This window comes from Silurus meridionalis, chromosome 7 (genome assembly GCF_014805685.1).
Source record: "Silurus meridionalis isolate SWU-2019-XX chromosome 7, ASM1480568v1, whole genome shotgun sequence".
NCBI lineage: Eukaryota > Metazoa > Chordata > Actinopteri > Siluriformes > Siluridae > Silurus > Silurus meridionalis.
Genome location: NC_060890.1, coordinates 11,488,373 through 11,502,421, shown reverse-complemented (window position 1 = coordinate 11,502,421; position 14,049 = coordinate 11,488,373). Strand labels below are relative to the sequence as shown.

The window sequence follows — 14,049 nt, the reverse complement described above, 5'->3', positions numbered from 1 at the left end:
TGTGCCCAAGTTGAACTGGGCCGGTGATCTGGCGTGGTTGAAGCCCAACAAAATCAACACAAATGTTTCTGATGTCATATAATTAAAAAACTCAAATCCAAAGCTCTCAGGGTTGACATATAAAAAGAAACTATATGCAAAAAAAACACAAAATAGCAATTCTTTAGAAGCACTAGAAATCACACAGACTGGGCCAATCTTTAATACATTTTCCATTTTCCATACAAACCCATTTTTTATCAGACCTCCCCCTTTTGTATTCCCAGCATTTTATTATAATGGTGGCTTAAGTTGACCTTGACACAAAAAAATTACATGATTTTGGTGCCAAGCTTTTTTCAATTCAATTCAGTTTTTTTTTTGTAGAGGGCTTTTAAAAATGAACATTGTCTCCCAAAAAGCTTTACAGAGATAACGCGGTTAGAAAGTGTTATAAACGAGTGTACGTTTTATTGGCTATAAGTTTGTTGATTATAATTGTATGTTTATCCTTAATGAGCAAGCCAGTGGCAACCGAAGCGAAGGGAAAAACTCCCTGGGATGGCATGAGGAAGAAATCTTGAGAGACATCAGACTCATCCTTATCTGGGTGGCACTGAATGATCATTCATTACAGTTCCATCGTTGTTGAGTTGCGCTGTGATGGCCGCTGAAAAGCAAAACTCTACCTCTCACACGCTGTTCCACCACAACATGGTAACACACTTCACCTAATCTTAACACTAACGTTTCAAAAGATATGAAATACTTATGTGTGCAGTAAGTTATGATTTAACTCAACAATGAATGTAACGCACGTGACGTTAGACGCTAGCTTCACCGTTCTTACCCCGCGCATGCGTGTTTGTGTTTCTTTGTTCTGCTGATTGGTTTCTCACCACTGCAGTTCGGACACCGACTGTGTCCAACAAGGAGCTCGGGAGATCACAGCACTGTGTTTATTAGAGATCGGGAGGTGAAACTCCTACATTATCCACAGTTGATTAAACGCTGTATATAATTTCTCTCTCTACACTCTCACGTCTCGCGCACACTCTTCTTTCCCGCGATTCCAAATCACTGATCTCGCGCGATTATTTTCAGATCTTATTTAAACATGTAACACGTCATGTTACTCCCTACAATTTAGTAGAATTCAATAAGCGATGTGGCTTATTATTAGCGCAGACATACATATTTACCAGGCCGTGCAAGTGCAACGCGCGCGCACTAATAACCAGTGTTGTGCTAGTTACTAAGAAATATTAACTAGTTACAGTTACTAGTTACTTCATTCAAAAAGTAACTCCGTTACTTTGTTGATTACTTACACCAAAAAGTAATGCGTTACTGTTAAAAGTAACTTTTATTTACTTTTTAAAGAACGTTCTTTAATGTTCCCGTCAATGCTCTTTTATGCGTTATGGTCTATACAAACACAAAACTGACTTAAACACAAAGTAATTTTTAAACACTATTTTATTTAAGTCAGACCAGCACAAACTGAATATATCACAAGGATTTCTGAAATAAATAACAAAACAAGCTGAATAATATATTCAGAATCAAAGACTAAAGTGGCTTCTGCATCATAAAAGCTGTTGTGTTGAGCTCTTAAAAATGTTCCTTTAACAGCTTAAGAATGGAGTTTCTGGAGGAGCTTCGACTGATTGGAGTTGCTGCTATCGCAGTAGATAAGCCAAAATTAATTCATTTAAAAAAGTAACGGACACCGCACGATACGGTAACGGTAACGAGGTTAATTTATTTAAAAAGTAATGCGTTACAGTATTAATTACTGTCAAAAGTAACTGCGTTACAGTAACGCGTTATTGCCCAACACTGCTAATAACCTCCTCAGTTACCATAGCAACGACCCAAACAGAGGAGGTTTTTAACAGCGTGTGACGCTCCAAACCTCACCAAGCACAAACCAAACGTCATCCACATTGTATGATTAAAAGTTTTAAACTCACCCTCTAAGGAAGTTATTGTACGCATCCAAACTACGATAAGTCTTTACACGCTGGATACTTCAGGTACTTCAGGTGAAGGTTTAATGCTCAGATTGAAAAGTTGTCGCCTCAATGTCTGTTTTAAGTGTTGCGGTAATTTCACTTTACTATCTATTTTTAGCTTTTATAAACACCTTAACTGTTGTAACTGATGTAACATTAAATAAATATTATAGTTATTTTATTTACATATAAATTAATAATGCTGTTAGTAATAATGCTAGCAGTTGCATTCAACATTGTATCAGCCTCTGCCTTTCATATTGGCCATCACTAATTTGAACTGATGAGAGTCAGACCTACTGTCCGTCCATTTTTCTTTGAGTCATATTCTGACTCAATGGTCTCTACTTTACAAACTCTAGCTATTATTATTTTTGCAAGACTCTTATTTCGACAGCAAAAATGCCTCAAATCGTACAACATGTGTAAATGGCATCATGTTGATCTCCATGCTGAGGGTCTGTTAGAAAAGTGTACTGAAGACCAAGGCAAAATGGCTTTAATTGGCTTTGCTACAGAGCTGTAAAGAGCTTTAGTTCTGTTTAGGTCAGAAAATGCACACTCACAAATCTCAAAGTTCATGTCCAAAACTATCAACCACCTCAACCTCAACCTATCAACCATGTAGAATTGGTTTTACTCCTGTGATTTAGATTGTTTTCTTGCTCTGGAAAATAATTGACATTATTTTATCATTATTTTTCATTATTATTTATTTCAAAAAGTGAAAATAATGAAATAATGAAATAATTCCTACATACACACACAAACACTATTATCACCATTCTTGACCATTAAACTCAAATTTGGCATGATATTTTGTCCATATACTTTTCAAATGCAGAACTGTAATACATGTCTAAGAAACTGAGGGATGAGAACGTGATCTTGGTGAATGAGCTTTATGAATGAATGAGTAATAGTGCATTTAAGACAATAATGTTGATTTCACGAGGAGATGTGTAGGGAGTGAAAGGAGATGTTTGATATTTAATATAGTGGACATATTTGATATAGTGGACATTTAGCCCATGAGTGATTATGCTCATGTGAAAATGTTTATACTGTACACTATTATATGAGTTTAGTCCCAGTTTAGCTGCTCTGCATAACTTATAACTTATTTGGCCAAAGTGCAATAAAGGCCTGACACTAGGGAGTGTTCTTGTTCAACCAAAGGTGTTCAGAGTAGATGAGTTAAAGTTGAGTTCAAATCCAGCGAAGGAAAATTAATTTAACAGCAGATTACTAGACAAGGGTGTGCTTTCACATGTATGGCAAAACTTGGAAAGAACTACATGCGTGTATGATGGTCCACATACCTATACTGTATTGCGTACATTCCATTTACCATCAGGTAAATTACATTTACCTGATTATTGAGTTATCATTGTAGATGTCTTGTTCAAATTTCTGCTCACAGATTCTTTCATTTTGCTTTTATTTCTATGCCAGATACCACAAATGCCTCTGTTTGGCAACGCATTTAGCCCCAAGAAAACACCACCCCGAAAATCAGTATCTCTCTCTAGCCTTTATACAGTAAGAAATAATTATTGTGACTACTGAAGTCTTTCTATGATTAATAGATTCAAAATTCAATTAAAAATTTTTTATTTCTTGTATGTAAGCATGAACTGTTACTAATTTAGATTAGTAATATATACGTGATCAATATTATTTTATTTTAATTGTAATAATATTATAATTATATCTTTTATGAGTAATAATAGTACAAACACACTATTTTTTTTTTATTATTAGTACTCAATAAATCCACAGTCTAATGCATTTGTTTTTTTGACAGTTGGATCGATCCACTCGGGAGATTGAGTTAGGACTGGAGTATGGAGCTCCTATGATGAACATTGGAGGTCAGAGCTTGAAATTTGAAGATGGACAGTGGATCACAGGTAAAAGCGTTCTCCTGATGAACAGACTAAACAAAGTATGAAACACTTTGGCTTTTTGTTGGTGGTGTGTTTACAGCTTGTCACTTTGTCACAGAGTCAGGACCTTTAATGTCCAGTAAAGAGGTGCAGAAGCTGAAGAAGAGGAATCTGCAGTTAGAAGAAGAAAACAATCTTCTAAAGCTTAAGATTAAACTTTTTATAGATATGGTAAGTTTACTCTTCAGTTTACAGGTACACATAATCCACCATTAATGTAATTATATTAAGACCAATATGCAATTTCTAAAAGAATAAAATGCTTGATGAAAAGCCAAAGCTTTTGAGTACTTGTAGGTTTGATTTTCGCTCAGAATCAGAAATATCTTTATTGATCCCATAGGGAAATTGTTTAAAAACCTGTTAAAAGTGTTGCCTTGTTGATCCCATTGAAAAAAGTTTTTTGTAATCTTAAGCATTACATTTATGCATGAACATAATGCATTTGGCCTCATCTAACTGATGCCTCTTGAGCTTCAGGCATTGTTTATATTATTCTTAATTAATTTTTATAACTGTTTAATGTTTTTAATTACTGCTTCTAAGGTTATAAATTTGTTATATCTAAGTTAATATTTTCTGCTATATTTTTCTGATAGATAATTTTTGAGTATTGTTTATTATAAAGTTCTATGGAATATTAAATAGTATTAAAATGATTGAATTATAAACATGAACTCTAATTTCATCTCTTTTAGCTCTTGGAAACCACAGTTGAGTCACATCTAATGCAGAAAGAATTAGAAGACATTAAGAGACACTACATACACAGGAAGTAATGCGGAGCATGGATTTCAGATTATTGTGTTTTGTATACAACATTTCTGTTTTTCTTCATAGAAATAATGTGCCATATTATTCAAATACAACACTTCTTGTGAAAATTTTGTGATATTGTAATTTTTGTTGTTATTTCATCAAACTGCTTGGATATTTCATACTTTTTTATTTTACTTGTATAAGAACAATCTATATGTACATTGTATAAGTAATATAAGTAAAAAAAATAATATTTTCTTAGTCAAGTGTCCCCTTTTCTTTAATGGATCTCTGCAAATGTTTTTTCCCATGGCATGATACATTTTACAACTGGTGTACAACTGATGAAATTGAAAGAAGTATTACAAACAGAGCCATACAATTCAGAGTAACAGCTTTTATTATTATTATTATTATTATTATTATTATTATTATTATTATTATTATTATTATTATTATTATTATTATTAACCATAAAGCCAAACTGTCAATAAAATTATACATACTCAAGTTTTTTAAACAGGTACAATGATCCTAGCAGGCCAAATAATTCAGCTCTGTTCTATTTCCTGATATAATTCCTTTCCTGCTGCACTGCTTGATCACTTATTAAAAAAAGGAGATTACTTGGGTTGTGTGTTCTAAAATGTGCAAACAGATTTGTAGGGATTCTTATATGTGGCGTGTTTCTATAGAGAACTGGTTTTTGTTTTTTTGGTTATCATCTGTAATAATAAATCAATGACTGGTTTATCTTTAGTCATTAGTAGGCTGTTTCAGAGAAATCAAAAGAAGCAGAGCTGCTTGTGGTACAGTTGTTGTCCATTGACATTTTTTGTAAATGTGTATTTGTTTAGCAATTTGCAAATTTCCTAATATAATAATCTTCACTCTTCTGAAAAGATTTTCCACTTGAATTTGTAGTGAGCTTGTAAAGTATTTTTGTCCATTCAGCCACAAGTGTTCTTGAAATGATGTTGGGTGTTGGGTGTGTGTATGTATATATATATATATATATATATATATATATATATATATATATATATATATATATATATATATATATATATACTGTTAATGCTAATGTATTAGGAGGTATCTAACATTCAGTACAAGTTCAATACAAATCAAGGCATCAAAAAGCTGCACAGATCAAAACAAGTACTTCATTATACATCTCACTCTTGTGCACATGTACAATAAATATGAGCTTTATAAGGAATTAGGAATGATTAAGAGGGTGGTACAAGAAATACAAAGCTTGGGCTGTATTTGGTAGATTTTCTCAGAGTGGGCTCATTACGGAGAGATTAGGAGTTTGAAGTAAGTTAGTAAACCTGATGGAACAGGAAAACTTACAGACTATTTAGTGAAGAAACATAGCTAAAAAATGAACACAGCTGAGCAGAATTTTTCTTTTATTTGGAATTCTTGAATGTGTGGGAACCATGGAGCTGAAATAGTCTTCACATTATCAAGTTGTTTCCTAAAAGGCTCAAAGGCCTCTTCACCTCAGAGAACAGATAAAGTAAGACGCTTCCTCTTTTCTTTTTCTTTTTCTTTTTTGCATTTAAAGTTGAATTACTTGTTCATGATTACTTGTTCAGGTTGATTCTATTTTATTATGGACCATATATATATATATATATATATATATATATATATAATCTTGATTATATAGACAAATTAACGAATTAATGTGACAGATTATTGAATGATTACAGACAACTAGAAGTTTCACAAGGTTTAAAATTTTGTTCTTTGTCTAGTGCAATCAGAACATGAATCGGCTTAAAAAATTATCAGCATGTATAGTATATGCACAGTACTACAGCTCTATCGTTATGTATACATGACCATCCTTTTATAATCAGTATTCATTCCTGTGTATATATTCACAACAAACTATCGAAATATGATCATTAAACATTTGTATTTTCAGGAGTTACGTGACAGAACATGGGAAGCAGTGTATCAGAAAGAAATAGAGTAGACCCTCCAGATGGAGGCTGGGGCTGGGTTGTGCTGTTCAGTGGTTTTATTATCACTGGTTTCTCCTACGCTTTCCCTAAAGCCATAAGTGTGTACTTTAAAGAACTGATGCGGGACTTTGGCTGTGGCTACAGTGACACAGCATGGATTTCATCTATCATGCTTGCCATGCTTTATGGCTCAGGTGAATAACAAAGATGTACTAAAAATAATAAATGATAGTGTGCATAACATTTTTACTTTTCAACGGTTGATAATGTCTTTGTCAACCCATAGATTATCTTTATTATCTTTATTTTTCTGAAAAGGTCCACTTTCCAGTATTATGGTAAACAGGTTTGGATGTCGCCCAGTGATGCTGATTGGGGGATTGTTAGCATCAGCTGGAATGATTGGGGCCTCTTTTACCTCCAACATCATCCAACTTTACCTTACTGCTGGGGTCATTACAGGTGATTATATGGCAACATGCAGTTCTCCACTGTAAGTAATTACATCATAGTAAAAAAGTCAAGAGATACCCTTCATTTTTGATGAACAAAATGTCTTAATTCAGTTTTCAGAACACAGTATGTGAGGTAAATGCTTCTAGTAATTTACATTCTATTTAGTCCCAAATTAGTATGCCCAGGAAGCCATTTCACTGTACAATGGATAAATCAATAATATTTGGCATATTTATTTAAATTTGTTTCCATTTTTACTGATATGAGATCATTCATATACTGCTACATATCATTTTCCACAGGGCTTGGTCTAGCTCTAAATTTCCAGCCATCACTTATTATGCTTGGGTATTATTTTGACAAACGCAGACCTATCGCCAATGGACTAGCAGCAGCTGGGAGCCCAGTCTTTCTCTCAGCTCTTTCTCCTCTAGGACAAGTGCTGCTGGATTGCTTTGGCTGGAGGGGTGGCTTCCTAATAATGGGAGGGCTGTTGCTTAACTGTTGCACCTGTGGTGCTGTTATGAGACCATTGGGATACAAAGTTCAGAAGTCTGCAGCCAGGGATACATCAAATGATCATGAGTTAAAAGAGATGCTCCCATCGAAGTCTGAAGAGGAGGAGAATAATCTGGAGAAGGTCCAGAAGAAAAGCCTGAAAAAAAAGAAGCTCCTTGACTTCAGTGTGCTCCGTGACAAAGCACTAATTGTTTATATAGTAGCTAAATTCATTGTTGTGCTTGGTCTGTTTGTCCCTACAATTCTCCTGGTCAACTATGCTAAAGATCAGGGAGTGCCTGACAGGGACGCTGCTTTTCTCCTCTCCATCATTGGATTTGTTGACATATTTGCTCGACCCACATGCGGCCTGGTGGCTGGATTAAAGTGCGTAAGACCTAAAATGCCCTATTTCCTAAGCTTGGCCTTACTTCTGAATGGTCTTACAGATGTTTGCTCAGCCAGAAGTAGAGACTACACAGGATTAGTAATCTTCTGTGTGTTCTTCGGCCTTTCTTATGGAATGATCGGCGCATTACAATTTGAAGTGCTAATGGGAATTGTTGGTACTAGCGGTTTTTCCAGTGCTCTTGGGTTAGTGCTCCTAATAGAGGCAGCAGCTGTGCTCATTGGACCTCCTTCTGCTGGTAAGTCACACTCTAGTGAATGTCATCAATCTCTTATTTTAAAGGTGTTCTTTTACATATTTTACAGTGTTGTTGAAAAAAAAATAGTAAGCTTATTTCTTCTGTCCGTTTCTCTTGTATACTTTCATACAGGACGACTGGTAGATACTTACAAGAACTATGAGCTAATCTTCTACATGGCTGGTGGAGAGTTGATGGTGGCTGGCATTTTCCTTGCTATTGCATCTTACTGTTGTTTTAAACTTCAGAAACACAAGGACACATCTGCGACCCAGGATGCTGATATTGAGGGCAACACTAACCATATGAATCATGAATGTACCGATGATATGGATAACAATTAAATTTAAACCTGAATTTGTTCAAAAACTGTGACAGCAAGTTATGATGATGTATAAAGGTTATAGTGGATATTTCAATCATTTTATGAATTGCACTGTATTTGGCCAATAAATATTTTGCATCCATGTGAATCAGTTATTTGTTTTAGATAAAATGTTAGAATTTTACTGCACTTTGACAGATTAGGAAGCAGCTTCTATTGGGCCTTGCATTCAGAATCTCTCATGGAACATGACCATGGCCAGGATATCTATAGTTGTATATATTTTATGCTGAACTGTCAGTTATATATAAACATTGCAAGCACCGGTATATCTCGTTCAGTTTGGAATAACCTTTTGCAATAACATAGGGTATTAGTTACACTTGTATGTGATAAGGTTCCTTATTTCAAACTGTATGTAAAGTAAGATTAATGTCAATTCCTTTATTTTGCCACAAGTCCTTTTTGTTTGTCTGTCTGTTAGTTTTTTATTGTAATGTTTCAAATGTCTAACATCCAGCAAAGCGTTTAGGTCCTCGCGCAAGAAGCAGCACTCAAATCAACTGAATTCAATAGAATGTCTTCCTTGCTACTCCTAGTTGTTCACCATTCTGTACAGCAGGTGGCAGCATGCAGTTGTTCAGGTGATTCCTAAACCCGCCATTAAAGACACCGAAGAAGCAAAAACAAACGTCATAGTTAGGAAGCGGCAACGAGTAGAGCTCACATTCGAGGAGCCCGAAACCCCCCCAAAGATTTGTTATTTTGTTTATTCGAATTTATAAAAGAAACCTGTGTATATCTATTGTTAAAGTAGCCGTAAGATTTTTATCTGCAGTTTTTCCCATCGAAGGATCCCAGTCTGTTGTAACGATGCCGAGAGGAGGTAAGAGACTCTTGTGCATGTGTTTAGATGTCTAGCTTGTATGCTAGCAGTGTTAGCTGCGCGGCCGCATCGCGTCGTCTTGAACAAGAAGCTAACATGTAGCTAAACAGAAAATAAAACACGGAACTGTTTCAATCGGTCACTTTATCTGAACTATTTACTTTATTTGGGAATAATCAGTCAACATAAACATGTGTTTAAATAACAAATAGAATTAGTGTTACCGCGATAGGAGCAACGTCCGGTCATTTATTCCTTTCTCATGCGTGTGTCACGTGTTTTCTCACTTAGAATATGTTTAAATATATTTACTTTAATATTCACATTTCTAATTTTATTTTCCTTCAGGGAAAAAGGGCCACAAAGGTAGGAGCAAGCAATTTAGCAATCCTGAGGAGATTGAGCGACAGATGCGCGCGCAGAGGGAGCTGGTAAATGATCCGCCATGTCTCTTATCGACACTGACCTGCATCTATAGGTTTTATGAGTCACATTAATAAGGTATCCAGACTCTAAAATATATCTGTGTTGGCAGGAGGAAAACGGCGATGTAGCGCGTGATAGCGCATCTGAATCCGAGGAGGAAAGCAGTAGTGAAGATGAGAAAGTAAGTAACAAGTCTTAGTTTTTTTTTTCTTTATAAATGTATGTTCACTAGTAAGCATGGATTTCCACTGGCAGATTGTTTGGTTTTGATTATCTGTTCCCCCTAAAATGTGTTTCTGTCTCTGGCAAAAGAGTCAAAAGAGAAATGGAGTACAAGGTTTGATCGAAATTGAGAACCCCAACCGCGTCTCCCAGAAGAGCAAGAAAGCCGCAGAAGTCGACATCGATGCACCCAGAGAGCTCACACGCAAAGAAAGGTACATATAAACACCTGGGGTTTCGACTTCAAGGAATGATCTTTTAACTTTGCATTGCACACTTAACTCTGTTTGACTATGCTGGTTTCAGGGAGGAAATTGAGAAGCAGAAAGCTAAGGAGCGCTACATGAAGCTGCACCTGGAAGGAAAGACGGATCAGGCCAGAGCAGACCTCGCCAGACTGGCTATTATTAAAAAACAGAGAGAAGATGCAGCAAAGAAGAGAGAGGAACAGAGGAAAGGTGAGTGATGTTAGTGTGTGAGGTACACTAGACTAATCTTTTGTGGAAGATAATTTTATTAATAATATTTAAAAGATTCCATGAGTTAGATCCATCAGTTTTCTGTCAGAAACGATCTTTTTGGCTGTTCTGATTTTTTTGTTTATTTTTGTTTTGTTTTCTTTTTTATCTTTTCCAGAAAAAGAGGCACAGGAGGCGAAGTCCAAACGTTAAATCTCGTCCCCATTCTGAGGACTTGGTTAATGGGGGTGGGAGGGAAGGGACCAAATTAATTAGGGAGACAGCTCAGGGGTATCCAGACACTGTCCTTTCATCCTTGACAGGCAGCAGTTTGGACATGCGGAGTCACATCATAAAAAAAGTGGGGGTTAAAGACATGAAGTCACGGGTTTGCTTATTGGTTTCTAAAACAGGAAGCGATCAGCAAGACCACAACGTCCTCATGTCCTTTCCCCCCATATCACAGATGTGTTCTCGTCCTACAGCTGCAGGAGTTTACTCTTAAATTTGTTTTTTTGGTATGTTTTAATAAAGCTTTGATTGGGTTGTTTCCCAGGCCTGGGTTCTTATGGACGTCATCTGGCATGTTCCTAGAAAGTAGAATAGAATACTGAATGGAGAAACACTAGCAAACTTGTAAAACACCACCTTATTGCCATTCTTACTTAATTGCTGTATTTCTTGTTTTTTGTTTTGTTTTCTCTGTGGATAAGGTGTACATAATAACCACCCATTGTATCGAAATGTTTGGTGGCCTTTTTTATTTTTTTGGCATGTTTGCAAAATATAACAAGCTTATAACAAATTACAGTAATGCACCATTTATAAAACAATTGATCTATTACATTTGAGTGGAATGTCAGCAGTATTTATATGCATTCCTAATCATGCAAACAGGATGTATGTTATAATCAGAGGTTTTTAATGTCGCCACCCCCCTTTTTTCTCTCGTGCTTACATCTTTCTGTAAATGGCCTTTTTTTCCTCAAGACCAACTCATGAACTTACCTCTTGTATATTAGCCCTTGTTCAAACCAGGTATTGGGATCAGAAGTAGACAGACGGTTCAGCATGTATTTTAAATGCATTTTCAGTAAACACTCATGAGTTATGGCCATGACACAGTAGATTAGGTGCTTTTAATTTAGTTCACACTACAAGTGTTATGGTCATATGTGCCATAAGTGGTTTCAGGGATTTCAATGCATGACTTAAAATGTGTATGAACATGTTTACACCTGTTCCTCATGTGTTCCCCTTGTGATAAGATCCCTCAGGGTGGATGCTAATATCGAGTCTGAACAGGGTCTTCTATGCTTCAGCATGTTGGTGGTACTTGAATTGCCTTGATTATTAGGGGAAGCAATATACTAGTGTTGGAAATGAAACATTCAGCTCCGCTTGTAAAGAAGTATAATTTCAAAAGTGTTTAAAAGATTTGTAAAGTGTTCTCCTTGGCTGAAAGATTTACACACATTATTAATAGGAGTTAACTGGATGTTTATTCCGACTTGATTTTGTGGTATTGAAATAAAATCATTAATCATTTGTCTTATTTTTTTAAACAATATCTTTCCAACTGTGACCTTTACTTATCCAGTAGGGATAATGTTTACATATGGCATTTTGCTGTTCTACTACTAAAAATAATGCGGATATGTACAGTTATTTTCAAAATCATACAAAAGAATACAGGGTTATAAAAAAAAAAAAGAACCGATTTCATTACGCAATATTTTATTAAGGAAAAGTGATACAAAACTCCAGCCAAGTCACAAGTATTATACTCACAATCAGTTTTTATTTCCTGTCTAACAAGTGTTCAATGTGACCACCATATGATTATGCTTGAGAACTGAAGCAATGCGTCATGATATCGGTTCATTCTTTTTGAACAAACCTGTATGTTGTGAAATTGTTGCCTTGTTATGTGAGTTTATCAGTCTTTTCTAGACACCCCCTTTGTGCGTCAGCTAGAGTACTCAGGAGGCTGAAATGGCATTATAACAGCACAGCATGTCTGAATAAATTAGAAGAAATGCCTCAGTATTTAAAAAAAAAAAAAAAACAAAAAACAAAAGCAAAACTACCAAATAAATGAAAATGCCAAAGCTCTGGCATACAATTAGATTCAGTTTCCCACACATTTTTATTGTATTTTATAATTCATAGAACTTAGTTGTACCTGAGGTGATCAGTGAATGTGGGAGAGATCTGGAACAGTGGAATATTCCTTTAATAGGGACTGTGGGCTTTTTTCCAGATTATATGCAGTGGAGGATTTGCCAATGATTGCAAACACAAAAGTATTACACAACCACACAAAAAAATCTCTTTCCCTTAAAAAAGAGACTGGTGGAAATGGGAATAGTACACAGAAATAGGGATGTTTAAAATGTGAATATCTCAGCTTTATATTCCCCCAGATATACTACAGTATTGTGGTCAATAACAGTAAAGAACAGTAGTATTTGTAGTCTAATAAAAATGAGGATTTTATTTCTCACTTTCACTACTTCTTTCTTTTTAGTGCTTTATATTAATCTTTTTTTTTTACAGTGTTTCATGGCCATTGTGTCTGCTCAAGTGTCATATGGCAACTTATCTATTTATTGTACTTGTGCTGTTAGATCTGTGCTACTGAATAAAAACCGTGTTTCAGAAGTCATATGATCCACGACGAGCCAGAGCAAACAATCATCCTGTAAGGACGGCCAGCAGCTCACCCTCAAATCCGCAGCCATTTCTGCATGTTTCATTCTGTACTAGTGAACAGGGTGTCAAACTAATGCAGTCTGAGCTGATTGAGCCTCAACAACGAATCCCGGCTGCGTTAATTGAGGAATGTTCAGACTGTGGTAGAAATTTTCTTCTTCTTTCGGCTTCTCCCATTAGGGTGTCTCCACAGCGGATCACCCTTCTCCATATCACCCTGTCCTCTACATCTGCCTCTTTCAAACCAACTACCTCCATGTCTACCTCCAGCTTCACCTCCTGTCTTTTACTCAATGCCACTGTCTCTAAACCATACAACATCGCAGGTCTCACCACAGTCCTATAAACTTTCCCTTTCACTCTTGCAGATACTCTTCTATCACAAATCACTCCTGTCACTCTTCTCCACCCACTCCACCCTGCATGCACTGTTTTCTTCACTTCTCTAACACACTCTCCATTACTTTGCACTGTTGACCCCAGTATCTGAACTCCTCCACCTTCTCCACCTCTTTTCCCTGCAACCGCACCACTCCACTGCCCTCCCTCTCATTCATTCACATGTACTCTGTCTTACTTCTACTGACTTTCATTCCCCTTCTCTCCAGCACGTACCTCCACCTCTCCAGGCTCTTCTCAACCTGCTCCCTACTCTCACCACAATTCACAATATCATCCGCAAACATCATGGGATACGGAGACTCCTGTCTGACCTCGTCCATCAGCCTG

The 14,049-nt window shown here is 36.1% G+C and overlaps 3 protein-coding genes across 9 annotated transcripts; all 3 read left to right on the top strand.

Annotated features, from left to right (window-relative positions):
- Positions 1–110: 110 nt before the first annotated feature.
- LOC124389122 (protein chibby homolog 1-like) lies at positions 111–4,824 on the top strand. 7 transcript variants are annotated; one of them, XM_046854401.1, is made up of 5 exons: positions 111–696; positions 3,453–3,539; positions 3,805–3,910; positions 4,005–4,117; positions 4,645–4,824. In XM_046854401.1, the coding sequence occupies exons 1-5, from the start codon at positions 643–645 to the stop codon at positions 4,723–4,725; spliced, it is 441 nt and encodes a 146-aa protein (XP_046710357.1). In that variant the 5' UTR covers positions 111–642; the 3' UTR covers positions 4,726–4,824. The 7 variants fall into 7 exon arrangements, with proteins under 7 accessions (XP_046710357.1, XP_046710364.1, XP_046710363.1 ...); XM_046854408.1 differs by lacking the exon at positions 111–696 and adding an exon at positions 826–955; XM_046854407.1 differs by lacking the exon at positions 111–696 and adding an exon at positions 1,702–1,723.
- Positions 4,825–6,024: 1,200 nt separating this feature from the next.
- slc16a8 (solute carrier family 16 member 8) lies at positions 6,025–8,755 on the top strand. The gene is made up of 5 exons (XM_046854727.1): positions 6,025–6,233; positions 6,648–6,881; positions 7,006–7,149; positions 7,446–8,288; positions 8,421–8,755. Exons 2-5 carry the CDS (start codon positions 6,665–6,667, stop codon positions 8,630–8,632), a joined length of 1,416 nt encoding a protein of 471 aa, XP_046710683.1. The 5' UTR covers positions 6,025–6,233; positions 6,648–6,664; the 3' UTR covers positions 8,633–8,755.
- Positions 8,756–9,291: 536 nt separating this feature from the next.
- On the top strand, positions 9,292–12,153 carry pdap1a (pdgfa associated protein 1a). Its single transcript, XM_046854728.1, has 6 exons — positions 9,292–9,499; positions 9,848–9,930; positions 10,035–10,106; positions 10,238–10,362; positions 10,454–10,605; positions 10,784–12,153. The coding sequence occupies exons 1-6, from the start codon at positions 9,487–9,489 to the stop codon at positions 10,816–10,818; spliced, it is 480 nt and encodes a 159-aa protein (XP_046710684.1). The 5' UTR covers positions 9,292–9,486; the 3' UTR covers positions 10,819–12,153.
- The last annotated feature ends 1,896 nt before the right edge of the window (positions 12,154–14,049 follow it).

Bases quoted from the DNA above. Each gene is read 5' to 3' on its own strand.
- slc16a8 (XM_046854727.1), top strand. From the start codon at position 6,665: ATGGGAAGCAGTGTATCAGAAAGAAATAGAGTAGACCCTCCAGATGGA. The intron at 6,882-7,005 runs GTGAATAACAAA...TTTTCTGAAAAG, and splicing joins TGCCATGCTTTATGGCTCAG to GTCCACTTTCCAGTATTATG. The intron at 7,150-7,445 runs GTGATTATATGG...CATTTTCCACAG, and splicing joins TACTGCTGGGGTCATTACAG to GGCTTGGTCTAGCTCTAAAT.
- LOC124389122 (XM_046854401.1), top strand. From the start codon at position 643: ATGGCCGCTGAAAAGCAAAACTCTACCTCTCACACGCTGTTCCACCAC. The intron at 3,540-3,804 runs GTAAGAAATAAT...TTTTTTTGACAG, and splicing joins CTCTCTCTAGCCTTTATACA to TTGGATCGATCCACTCGGGA. The intron at 3,911-4,004 runs GTAAAAGCGTTC...ACTTTGTCACAG, and splicing joins AGATGGACAGTGGATCACAG to AGTCAGGACCTTTAATGTCC.
- pdap1a (XM_046854728.1), top strand. The intron at 10,363-10,453 runs GTACATATAAAC...TGCTGGTTTCAG, and splicing joins GAGCTCACACGCAAAGAAAG to GGAGGAAATTGAGAAGCAGA. The intron at 10,606-10,783 runs GTGAGTGATGTT...TATCTTTTCCAG, and splicing joins GAGAGAGGAACAGAGGAAAG to AAAAAGAGGCACAGGAGGCG.